The 12,980-nt window shown below is 37.2% G+C and overlaps 1 protein-coding gene across 2 annotated transcripts in view; it reads left to right on the forward strand.

Moving 5' to 3' along the window:
- tbc1d19 (TBC1 domain family, member 19) overlaps window positions 1–12,980 on the forward strand; it is a 129,242-nt gene that overhangs the window by 76,689 nt on the left and 39,573 nt on the right. For both annotated transcript variants that reach the window (XM_059989003.1, XM_059989004.1), the window contains 2 exons: window positions 8,499–8,573; window positions 12,432–12,494. In XM_059989003.1, coding sequence (XP_059844986.1) covers window positions 8,499–8,573; window positions 12,432–12,494 — 138 coding nt within the window. The remainder of the gene's footprint in view (window positions 1–8,498; window positions 8,574–12,431; window positions 12,495–12,980) is intronic.

The raw sequence follows: 12,980 nt of genomic DNA on the forward strand, positions 1-12,980 counted from the left end.
TTCATACTCATAATAGTATATAACAGGTCGGCAAAACTCATTCGATCTAATTACTCCCCGTAGCCAATGACTTCCAAACCAGGCCACATCCTGGGGAATTTCCTCTGCCTTCTCTCCTGCACAATCATATCCTTCCTATCAGTGATGGTGAACACAACCTCACACAATATTCCCAAGTGTGATCTGATTAGTGCTTTGTGAAGTATTCACACTTTTTACATGTGTTGCCACTTGTAAAGAATTATGCACTTCTGCCTTGAGGGGTCTCTTTTTAAAAATATTCCCTGGCATCCTACCAGTTACTGGATATACGCTGCCCCAAATTGACTTTCCATAAGGTATAGGAGCAGAATTAAGGCATTTGACTCATCAAGTTTGCTCTGCCAATTCCAGCATTGCTGATCTATTATCCCTTGCAACCCCATTCTCCAACCACCTTCCTATAACCTTTGACAGCCTGACTAACCAAGAACCTATTGACATTAACTTTAAGTATACTCAATGACACGGCCTCCACAGCTGTCCACAACAATGAAACCCCCAGATTCACCACCCTCTGGCTAAAGAAATACCTTCTCATCTCTGTTTTAAATGGATGTTCCATTTCTGAGGCTGTGCCCTCTGGTCCTAGGCTCACTGATTGTAGGAAACATCCTCTCCACATCCACTCTGTATTTCAATATTTGATAGGTTTCAATGAGATCTGCCCTCATTCTTCTAAACTCCTGCAAGTACAGGCCCAGTGCCATCAAATTCCTCATACAGTACGTTCATCCTTTCATTCCCAGAGTCATTCTTATGAAGCTCCTGCGGGCCTTCTCCAATGTCAACACATTATCTAAGAAAAGATGTGCACAGAACTGCTTACAATACTCCCAAGTGTGGTCTGATGACTGCCTTATAAAGCCTCAGCATCACAGCCTTGCTCTAGTATTCTAGTGCTCTCGAAATGAATGCTGACATTGCACTTGGCTTCCTTACCATAATGCATTAGTATTAAATCCCATCTGCCAAAGCTCTAACCAACTTTTCACCTGATCTAAACCCTGTTGTAGCCATAGTCAATGTTCCCCACTAATCAGCTTACCAATTTTCTTGTCATTTACGGGCTTATTAATTATGCTTCTACTTTAGCATGCAAATCATTAATATATACAGTATATCACAAATAACACAAATTCCAACACCAATCATTGTGTTAATATCATGAAAAATGCTGGAGAGCTAGTAATGGGAAACAAAGATATGGCAGGTAAACACAATAAGTGTTTTGCATCAGTCTTTACTGTGGAAAATACCAGAAAAATGCCAGAAATTCAAGAGAGTCAGGAGGCAGAAATGACTGTAGTCATTATTACTAGAGAGAAGGTGCCTGGGAAGCTAAAAAGTCTGAAGGTATTTAAGTCACATGGACCAGATGGACTATACCACAGGGTTCCGAAAGAGGTAACTGAAGAGATTGTGGAGGCATCAGTCAGCAATCTTTCAAGAATCATTAGATTCTGGAAGACTGGAAGATCGCAAATGTCACTCCACTTTTTAAAATGGGAGAGAGGGACAACACATGAAATTATAGGCCAGTTAGCATGACCAGGGGTTGGGAAGATGTTGGAGTCCATTATTAAGGATTACGTTGAGGGGAAACTTGGAAGCACATCATAAAATGGGCCGAAGTCAGCGTGATTTCCTCAAGAGGAATTCTTGACTGACAAATCTTATGGAATTCTTTGAGAAAGTAACAGATAGTATTGCTGAAGGAGAGTTAATAGATGTTTACTTGGACTTTCAGAAGACTTTTAATAAAGTGCCAAACACGAGGCTGCTAAACAAGATAGAAGCCCATGGTATTACAGGAAAAGTACTAGAATCACCAGAAGATTGGCTGACTGGCAGAAGGCAAAGAGTGTGAAAAAAGGGGGTCTTTTCCATTTGGCTGCCTGTGACTAGCAGTGTTCTGCAGGGGTTAGTGTTGGGTCCATTTTCTTTTACATTATGCATAAATGATCTGGATGATGTTACTGATGGCTTTGTGGCCAGGTTTTTGGATGATACAAAAATGAGGAAGCAGGGAGTCTGGAGAAGGACTTGAATAGATTAGGAAAATGGGCAAAGAAATGGCAGATGGAATGCGACATAGGGAAGTGTATGGCAATGCATTTTGGTAGAAGGAACAGAGGAATAGACCATTTTCTAAAAGGGGAGTGGATTTTGAAATCAGAGGTGCGAAGGGACTTTGGAGTACTCATTTAGGATTACCTAAAGGTTAACTGCAGGCCTTGTCAGTATAAGGAAGGCAAATGCAATATTAACATTCCTTTTGAAAGCAAGGATGTAATGCTGAGGCTTAATAAGGCATTGGTGTATTGTGAGCAGTTTGGCCTCCTTCTTTCAAGATGGTTGTGGTGGCACTGGGGAGATTTCAGAGGAGGTTAATCCTGGGAGTGAAAGGAGTAATTTATAAGGAGTGTCTAATAGCTCTGGGACGGTACTTGTGGAGTTTAAAAGGTGATGCTCATCAAGCTTGATGGGTATTGAAAAGTCTAGTTAGAGTGGTCATGGAGAAGATGTTTCCAGTACTGGGAAGCTGTAGGACTGGAGGGCACAGCCTCAGAATAGAAGGATGTTACTTCAGAACAGAGATGAGGAGGAACTGTTTTTAACCAGAGAGCCATGAATCTGGAATTCAATGTCACAGATGGCTGTAGGGGATAAGTCCTTGGGTATATTTAAAGTAGAGGTTAATATGTTCTTTATTAGTATGGGCATCAAAGGGTACAAGAGAAAAAAGCTAGAGAATGGCATTGAGAGAAAATACAGTGCCTTGAATAGTTAGTCCTGACGAAGGGTCTCGGCCCGAAACATCAACAGTGCTTCTCTCTATAGATGCTGCCTGGCCACCAGCCAGCTGTGTTCCACCAGCATTTTGTGTGTGTTGCTTGAATTTCCAGCATCTGCAGATTTCCTCGTGTTTGCCTTGAATAGGTATTCAGCTTCTACGACTATTTTCACATTTTACTGTCTAGTTTTCTAAACTTAAACTATACTGAAGTAGGATTTTTGAGCTAATCTACAAAACATTGTGCATCATGTCACATCAAAAGTAAAGTACCAAAACCTATCAACAATTTAGCAAAAATTAAAAATCAAAATTGTGAGGCTTGAAAAGTATTCATCTTCTTCGTGATTACTATGCTAACCCCTCAGATGCAATATACTATTACCTATTCACCCAATTTGTTGATACTGTACAGAAAATTGTAGGATCAATGAATTCATAAGAATAAATGTCCCCCTCTCTCTGTAAGGTCCAACGGTATGGTAGATTTTCAACAGACAAGAGCATTCAAGACAAGGTCAGGGAAATGATAATAGAGAAGCACAAATCTGGGGAAGGATACAAGACCATCTCAAATGCACTGAACATGTCTTGGAGCTTGATGCAGTCCATTGTAAAAAGTGTGGGGAAAAAAATATGAAACTACAGCTACACTGCCTAGGTCGGGCCACCCCTCTAAACTTCATTGCTGGAGAAGAATTGCTCTTGTAAGAGAGGCTACCGTGATGCCAGTAGTCACTTTGAATGAGCTGCAGAAGTCAATGGCTGAAACTGGAGATGAAGTTCATGGCTCTACAATTTCGAAGGTCTTGTGCAAAAAGGGTATTTATGGAGTAGTAGCAAGCAATAACACTGGCTTCATTAAAACAAAACATATCCTTGCCCATGAACACTTTGCAAAGCATCACTTAGAAGAAACTATAAAGATGTGGAAGAAGGTCTTGTGGTCGGATGAGATTAAGGTGAAACTTTTTGGCCTCAATACTAAGCAGTACATATGGCATAACTATTACTGCACATCAGCCAGATAACACCATCCCTACTGTAAAGTATGGGGAACATAACATCATGCTATGGGGATGCTTTTCAGCAGCAGGGACTGGAAATCTGGTCTGTATTGATGGGAAGATGAATGCTGCTAAGTACAAAGAGATTCTGGATAAAAACCTACTAGCCTCTGCCAGAAAGCTTAAACTGGAGAGAAAATTTGTCTTTCCAAGTCTGAAGTAAATTTATTATCAAAGTATATATATGTCACTATATATAACCCTGAGGTTCATATTTTATACTCAATAAATCTATAGAATAATAACCATAACAGAATCAAAGAAAAGACCGCACTAACTTGGTTGCACCTTTCAGCAGGATGATGACTCAAATCACTCTGCCAGAGCAACCATGGAGTGGCTTAAAATGAAGAAAACTCTTCTCCTGGAGTGGCCCAGTCAAAATCTGATCAAACATCTCCTACAAGACCTCAAGGTTGCTGTCCACTGCCACTCTCTAACTAACTTGGCACAGCTTGAGAAATTTTGTAAGGAGGAATGAGCAAATCTTGCTCCATCATGTTGTTACAATAGAGACTTACCCAAAAAGTCTACTGACTAACAGCTGCAAGAGGTTATTCAACTATGGAGAAAGCAAAGGGGAATGAATATTATTTAAACTGCTGACATTTCAGTTCTTGAATTTTTAGTTTTTCATGCTTTACAATTTTTCCTGTTTTTGGGCTCTACTGTAAAGGGAGAAAAAGGAGCTGTGCTTCAGGAGTAATATTTTTCTGTTAAGTTGATCAAAATCCCTTGTAGTGATACTCATTTAAGTGAACAAAGGGTTGAGGACTGAATAATTTTTTCAAGGTACCGTACATCAGCCATGTTTGAATGGCAGAGCAGATGGGCCAGGATGTCTTATGGTCTTCTGCTATTTATTAAATAACTTTGAAGAAAATAAATCACAAACAATTTTATATGTTATTCTCTATATTATATTTTATGGTCAACTTTGCTCTTTTTCACATGCCTGTGAGTATGGTTATAATCAACTTGCAATCCTTTCCAAACTGAGCAAACTCGCAAAACAATGTTAGCAGACAGTCATTACTAATCTGATTTTAAATTTCCTGAATTTTCCCTCAATAGAAAGTACCTATTGGACAATATTGAAAAACTGCCAGAAGTTTATGAATTCACAATGCTAGAAATTATATTTTTAATGTTGCAGTAGCCTTCTATCTAATTTTTATGGTTTAATACCTTAACATAAAATGGATGAAATGTATATTATATGGACAATAAAGCATTTAAATCAGAGATAGTTAAAATAAACAGAATGCTTAATTTTCATGAACTGATAAATTAAACTTTAAAATTTAAAATTCCTGAAATGAGGAAAAGGTTTTGACTATAACTCTATCAGTAAGTAGTTGTTATTTAAGGTGACCAAACTGTTCACTTTAAGGGAATTGTTGACATTGTGGTTATGTATTTGTAAAGGTTTAAATTTGAAGAGAGGTCAGTAAGCTGTTAAATATAATTTTTTTAATATTTCTGTGCTTTGCCCTACCTCAGCCAATCAGAATGAGATAGGTGATTTCAGTAATACTGAAATCTGCAATATAGAGCTTCAAATAAAAATCTTTTGTGACAGCTTTTCTTTTAACTGGAGTGTTGTCATCTCCCTGAGTGTTTCACCTGAAGTGATGCTACACTCTAAACAGCTTGAAAGCTGTTTTAGTAGCTGGTTATTTATTATTTTCACATGAGCTGATACTTAAACAAAACACCTGAGTGAAGACAAAATCAATATTTGAAATTGTTTCTAGTGTATGTACATGGCATCAAGTTGACAAACAAGAGGGCTATCTAATCAGACTTGGCTTTTCAAGAGTCATTAGACATTAACCACAAATCCACATTGTTTTCCTGAAGCTTCTTTCTCAAAGTAGTGAGATGTTGGTCATCGCAGGACTTGCATTAAGGTCAATTATGATAGTATAATTAGAGTCCTTGTGCAGGATATCCTAAAGGTGAACCTCCAGGTTGAGTTGGTGATGAAGAAGGCGATTGCAATGTTGGCATTCATTTCTAGAGGTATAGAACTTAAGAGCAGGGATGTGATGTTGAGGTTCAATAAGGCAATCGTGAGACCACTCGGAGTATTGTGTGCAGTTTTGGGCTCCTTATTTTAGAAAGCATATAATGACATTGGAGAGGATTCAGAGAAGATTCACAAGAATGATTCCAGGAATGAAATGGTTACTGTATGAGGAACGTCTGGCAGCTCTTGGGCTGTATTCCCTTGAGTACAGGAGAATGAGGGGGGATCTCATAGGAACATTCCAAATGTTAAAATGTCTGTATAGATTAGATATGGAAAAGTTATTTTCTATGGTATAGGATTCTAGGACAAGAGGGCATGACATCAGCTGAACAGGCCTGGGTAGATTTACATCTCAAAAGAATTGATTTGTTATTGGAAAAGGTAATGGACTTTTCAGCTGTGTGGTAGCCAGATAGTTTTCATATAATTGAATGAATTATGGTAGCTGCATGAATACTGAAAAGGTTATGACTGCTATGATCAATTTTAATTTCATTCTTCATGACTGATTCAAATATGTGAGCAGTATCTTTTTCATCATCTCATTTCCTTTCATGTCTAGTTATTGTCTTACGGGATAGACAGTATGTCTTGGTTTTGGTGTTGCCTAGAATTACGAAAGTATAAAAGTGCATTTTGTCTGAAACTCTTTTTAAATCATGTTTTTAAATGATATGAAATAGAAAATATATACAAAAATTAATTGTTTATCTTCTTAACTATTAACAAAACATTGCTTTTGTCATTTATTTATTTAAAAAATTGAGAAATTGACATTGGTAATTGCCAATGTAATTGTGGTTCTGGGAATGTGCAAGATGTATTGTAGGTCGATGATTATGTTACTGGACAAATGTTCAGAAACTTGCCCTAATGATTTGTAGATGGGAGTTCAAATCCCAGAGCAACTGCTTAATTTAGCTTTGATTAAATAAAAAACAGATGTGATTCCTGACTTATAAGGATGTGGTTGAGCCTTACTAACTTCTCAAATGGCCAAGCAAACTGCTTATTTCAAGGACTATTAGTAATGAGCAAGAAAAATTGGTATTACCAGTGAACCCAGTCCTGCAATTGATTGAAAGGTAGTCACTATCAATAAAAGATTAACTGTTCAGACACTTGAGAGTAATCAACAATGAGAAGGAATGTATTTCTGTACCTTATTAACTCTTCATTGTAAAATACAAAAAAAACTTACGCCTGTTTACAAATTATATTTTCTGGTATATCTAATAATTTTTACTCTTTAAGTTTATTTTATTGAAAGCCATGCAAGCAAATTGAATTTAAATTTAATTTAAACTTGGACTGTGTTGATACATAATTGGCTTCTATTATTTTATGACACAAGAATACCAAGTTGTGATTTACTGTTTCCCTAAATTTAGAGAGGTTGAATATATAAAGTCCCTTACAAATATTTACTTGCAATATATTAAATTATAGTAATAAAATGTAGCATAAGAAATCCATGAGTTATGGAAGAGAAAATTCTTATTTGCAAGATGTTTTGGCTGCTGGTTTGATATAAAATCTTTGCTTCAGAATTTTAACAAAACATATACCTATAATCATTGATCCAGAAATAATTATTCAAACATAAAAAATTAAACCTGGATTAGAAATTATTTTTTATCAGTTGTGCTGAAGTGTCATACTAACTTGAGAATTACATTAAGATGAAGAAGAATATGGTTGAGTATTCAAGAGAAAGGGGTAGAGAGTGTTCTTGGGTATCAGAAGAACCTGCCAATTGATGAAATATGATGGTGTCGGAGGCAATGGGTCTATAGTGTTCCTTGCAGATGTTTGCCAGGGAAGTATTGTAAGACTGTGATTCCAGACTATAGTTGTGTCCATTTGGGGAAACCTGTAATTTGGGTAATGCTCATGCTTGCTTTGGCAGAGGGAAATGTAGATGTTGTCTGTCTTTGAGTATGGATTTGGGTAATCTCTCTAGTGCAGCAGTAAGTGGCAAATAGGGCAAAGGTCAACAGAAGCATTCTGGAGTGACCCCTAGGGAAGGAAGTTGAGTGTGATAATTACCTTTATCCCATTTGTGTCACAAAAATGGAATGTAGAACATCTCAAAGGGGATCTTACGTCATGGTACTATTTTGTGCTGACCCTTTAACTTGCATGGTTTTAGGAGAAAGGGTGGTGGAGGTAGGGTTTAGTAAAACTTCGTATGGGTAAGTACAAACTCATTTTTCAGTCCAATGAGGTTGAACATCTCACTTTAGGTAATTTTATATATTGCAGTACTGTTAATAATGTTTGGATGAGTGGTATGACAGAAAATTGATATAAAAATAACAAAAATCCAGCTAATCAATCAGGAGTTGAAGTTATATCTGTTGCTGAGGCACCCAGAAATGTGCAGAATTGCAGATTTCAGCATTGTCTGTTCTTTGTCACATTATTTGGCATTCTACAAAGAATTTCTAGGTCATTGTCTATTCAGTTTTTATAATGTACAATTTCTTCTGAACCTCTTAGTAATAAATCAGTAAGTGTGAGACCACTATTGATTAAAATATCTTTCCTGTTTTCTCAGGATTCTTTATATTATGAGCAGCTGAAATCAAATGTGATTCAACATGATCTTTTAATTGACAACCTCATCTATAAGGTATAAAACATCTTTCTTTCTTTTATATTAATGACAGTATGACATTGATGAACCATAACAGCATTTTGCAGGTAGCTTACAGAACTTACAGATACACTTCTAAACTACTCTCACTGCAATCTTCAGCCTATAATTTCCCTTTAAGTAATGTACTTTTGAAATGTTGACACGGTGGACTTAACTCTCAAGCATGCAGGTATGGCACCTTTCTGTGGACGAAGGTTGAAAGAGGGGGAGGAGGGGAGGGCTCCAAGCCAGGCTAAAACACTAAAGTATGAAGCTTTCTCTGTCCAGCATTTTGTTAGCAAATGTTCAGTGCAAATGGAGCAAATGGAGAGCAGGAGTAGGGACGGAAATGAGCAATTGCTGTGTTCTCATTGGCTCTTTACTCAACCGTGGAACATCTGGACAGCGAAGATACATACATCAGGATGCTCTTCATTGACTGGAGCTTGGCATTCAATACTATCATTCCCTCAAAATCAACTAATAAGCTTCAAGACGTTGTCCTCACTACTTCCTTGTGCAAGTGGTACAACTTGATTTCCTCAGTTGTAGTCAGTTTGGATTAGCAACAACATCCCTTCCACAATCTCCATCAGCACAAGTCCATCATCACTACAAGGCTGTGTGCTTAGCCCCCTGCTTTACTCACTTTATACTTACGACTGCAAGGCTAAGCATAGCTCCAATGCCATACTTAAGTTCGTCAACATCGGCTGAAACAAAGGTGGTGATGAATCAACATATAGGAGGGCGATTGAAAATCAAAGTCAGATTTAATATCACTGGCATGTGTTGTGAAGTTTGTTAACTTAGTGGTGGCAGTACAATGCAATACATGATAATATAGAAAAAAAGTAAATCAATTACAGTAAGTATATATATATATATATATATATAATTAAATTTAAAATAGTACAAAAACAGAAAGAATAAAGGTGAGGTTGTGTTCATGGGTTCAATGTCCATTTAGGAATTGGATGGCAGAGGGGAAGAAGCTGTTCCTGAATCACTGAGTGTGTGCCTTAAGGTATCTCCTTACTAATGGTAACAATGAGAAGAGGGCATGTCCTGTGTGATGGGGGTCTTTAACGATGAACACCGCATTTCTAAGGCACCGTTCCTTGAAGGTGTCTTGGATACTACAAAGGCTAGTACCCAAGATGATGCTGCACAGAACTTTTGACTCTGTGCAGTAGCACCCACCCCATACCAAATAGTGCTGCAGTCAGTCAGAATACTCTCCATGATACATCTGTAGAAGTTTTCAAGTGTCTTAGGTGACAGTCCAAATCTCCCCAAACTCCTAATGATATGTAGCTGCTGTCTTGCCTTTTTATGGCTGCATTGATTTTTTTGGGACCGAGAGAGATCCTCAGAGACCTTGACACCTAGGAAATTGAAATTCCTCACTCACAGTTCTGATCCTTCCGTGAGGATTGGTTCATATTCCTTCATCTTACCCTTTCTGAAGTCCACAATCATCTCTTTGGCCTTACTGACATTGAGTGCATAGTTGTTGCTGTGGCACCACTCAACTAACTGGTATATCTCACTCCAGTACACCCTCTCATCTCCATCTGAGATTCTGCCAACAATGGTTGTATCATCAGCAGGTTTATAGATGGCATTTGACCTATGCCTAGTGTCACAGTCATGAGTATAGAGAGAGTAGTGTTGTGGGCTAAGCATTCCTGAGGTGCGTCAGTGTTGATCGGCTGACTGGTGACACAACAACTTCTCACTCAAAGTCAGAAAGGCCAAGGAGTTAATTATTGACTTCAGGAGGAGGAAAGTGAAGGTCCATGAGCCAGTCCTCATTGGGGGATCAAAGTTGAAAAGGGTCAACAACCTTGAATTCATCGATGCTATCATTTCAGAGGATCTGTCCTAAGTGCCATAACAAAGAAAGCACAGCGATGCTTCTACTTTCTTAGGAGTTTGCAAAGGCTTGGCATATAATCTAAAACTTTGACAAACTTTTGTGGATGTGTGGTGTAGAGTTTATTGACTGATTGCCTCACAGCTGGGTATTGAAACACCAATGGCCTTGAATGGAAAATCCTATAAAAAGTTGTGGATACGGTCCAGCGCATCACGAGTAAAGCCTTCCCCACCATTGAGTACATCTACACAGAACAATGTTGAAGGAAAGCAACATGCATCATCGAGGGCTCCCACCATCCAGACCATGTTCTTTTCTCATTGCTGCCATCAGGAAGAAGGTACAGGTGCCTCAGGATTCACACCACCAGGTTCACAAACAGTTATTGCTCGTCAATTAGCAGGCTCTTGAACCAAAGTGATAACTTCACTCAAACCTCACTTGCACCACCACTGAACTGATCCCACAGCCAATGGTCTCACTTTTAAGGACTCTTGCTCTCAATATTTATTGCTTATTTATCATTATTTATTTATTTTTCTGTTTGTATTTGCACAGTTTTTTGTCTTGTACACATTGGTTGTTTATCCATCCTGTTGGGTGCAGTGTATCATTGATTCTATTGTATTTACTGTGAATGCTGCAAGAAAATAAATTTCAGGGTTGTATATGGTGACATATATGTGCTTTGATAATAAATTTATTTAGAACATTAGGTATGTGACAGTGAGTAAGAAAGAAAACATAGTTCTGTTAGATCTATTTTAACCTCAAACATCTATGTAGTGGCAGTGTTTGAGTAGGGATTTGTGTGTAATTTTTTGTAATAGTGCTTCTTCACTTGTTTTTTCTTAGCTAGCACAAGATTTTCACAACCTTGATGATAAAAATTTTAAAAAAGAGACCTAAGTTTAGTTATGGTATGAGCATAGAAGGGTATATTTTTTAAAATTGGAAATTCCAAAATTGTGTGGAGTTTTCCTAGGTATATAGCTATAAATGGAATTGTATTTCCACATTTAAAAATCTGGGATTGTGGAAGTTATTCTCATCAAACATTGCCTCTGATTTGTAGTGTATTTCTATAAACAGGTTATTGTACTTGAAGTTCTTTGGTGATGGTCATTTTTTCTACAATATGCATTCTTTCTCACTTCCCACTAAAATATTAAAGCTGATACTAAATATTGTATCAGTAGAATTCATTTCATCAATATGCTCATCAAATGTCTATATTCATCTAAGATAGTGAAACTATAGTGTTTGAGTTGGCTAAAATGGTGACTGATTTAATAAACTAGCATCATTTTTTTATCAAAGCATGTGGCTAATTTATTTTTGATCAAGTTTTTTTTAATATATTTGGCTATTGTTTCTAATAAAATGAAATCCTTCTACAGACCTTCTGCTACACCACCTCTTGAGCTTGAGATAATGTTTCTGATAAATCTTGGATACATTTTCTCTCAATCAATCTACCCCCATCCTGAATAGGAATATTTTGATTTTATTGGGTATGCCTCTTGCTGGATGAGTGAGATATTAGGAGATTTTACACAATTTTCTTTTCACACATTCCAGTCGAGCCAGAGAAGTGTCACTGAGCTGTAGTGCTCTTGAATGACAAAAGCTAAAAGTTTAAAATTAATTTTGCATTAATCTGTCAGGAAAGGCATCATTGGTGATAAATGAGGTATCCAGCAGCAAAATAGGTACCGACTACTGTATATGCTGCTTTTGTTGGAATTAACATATGATGTAGTGATAGGGAAATTGTTTTGTGCCCAATTAAAGGATGTATGATGCTGGACGCAGAATAATATTGTCTTGCTCTGCAGAGGCATCCATTTTAATTCTGTTCACCCACACCTTACCCCAACAACTCTGTCGATGAAGATAATTTTTAATTAATGGAAAATAATATATGACATTTTATTACTTTCTGATGAAGTTCCCTTCTTTTGTGCTAGGATGTGAAGCTGACAGCCAGCAATGATGATTACTACTTTGTGTTTGAAGATTATTTGTACCAGGTTAGTCAGAGTTTCTTATAAATCATGTAAGTTGGCTGGTACTTGTAAAAACATTGAGCAATTAATTTCATTATTTCCATTCTTAGAGCCAAATTTAATGAGAAATTTTGAGAGATTTTAACCACTTTTATTTGTGTTAGTTAATGTTTATGTTCGGAATCTTTTTATCGGCAGTTGATTCTTCTGTCAATAATACTTTTTTAGAGATTAAGTCTTGCTGTATTAAGCATTAAGACTGATATAAGCAGTTTGACCAGAAAAATGCTGTTCAGACTGGTCAGCCAAGTGTTCATTTTGTTTTGATTTAGCAGATCTCTAGATTGGGAGAAAGCCCTACACCAGAGAAAAATGTAATTGATTACAGAGCGTGGGCCAGAGCATTAGCTTTATCTAAATATTTAACTTTACTTTAGGTAGATTGCCTAGAAACTTAACTTTAGTCACTGGTGCTTAACCATATATAGTCACATCAGTGCATTGTATGCT

Source organism: Hypanus sabinus, chromosome 14 (assembly GCF_030144855.1).
Source record: "Hypanus sabinus isolate sHypSab1 chromosome 14, sHypSab1.hap1, whole genome shotgun sequence".
Lineage (NCBI taxonomy): Eukaryota > Metazoa > Chordata > Chondrichthyes > Myliobatiformes > Dasyatidae > Hypanus > Hypanus sabinus.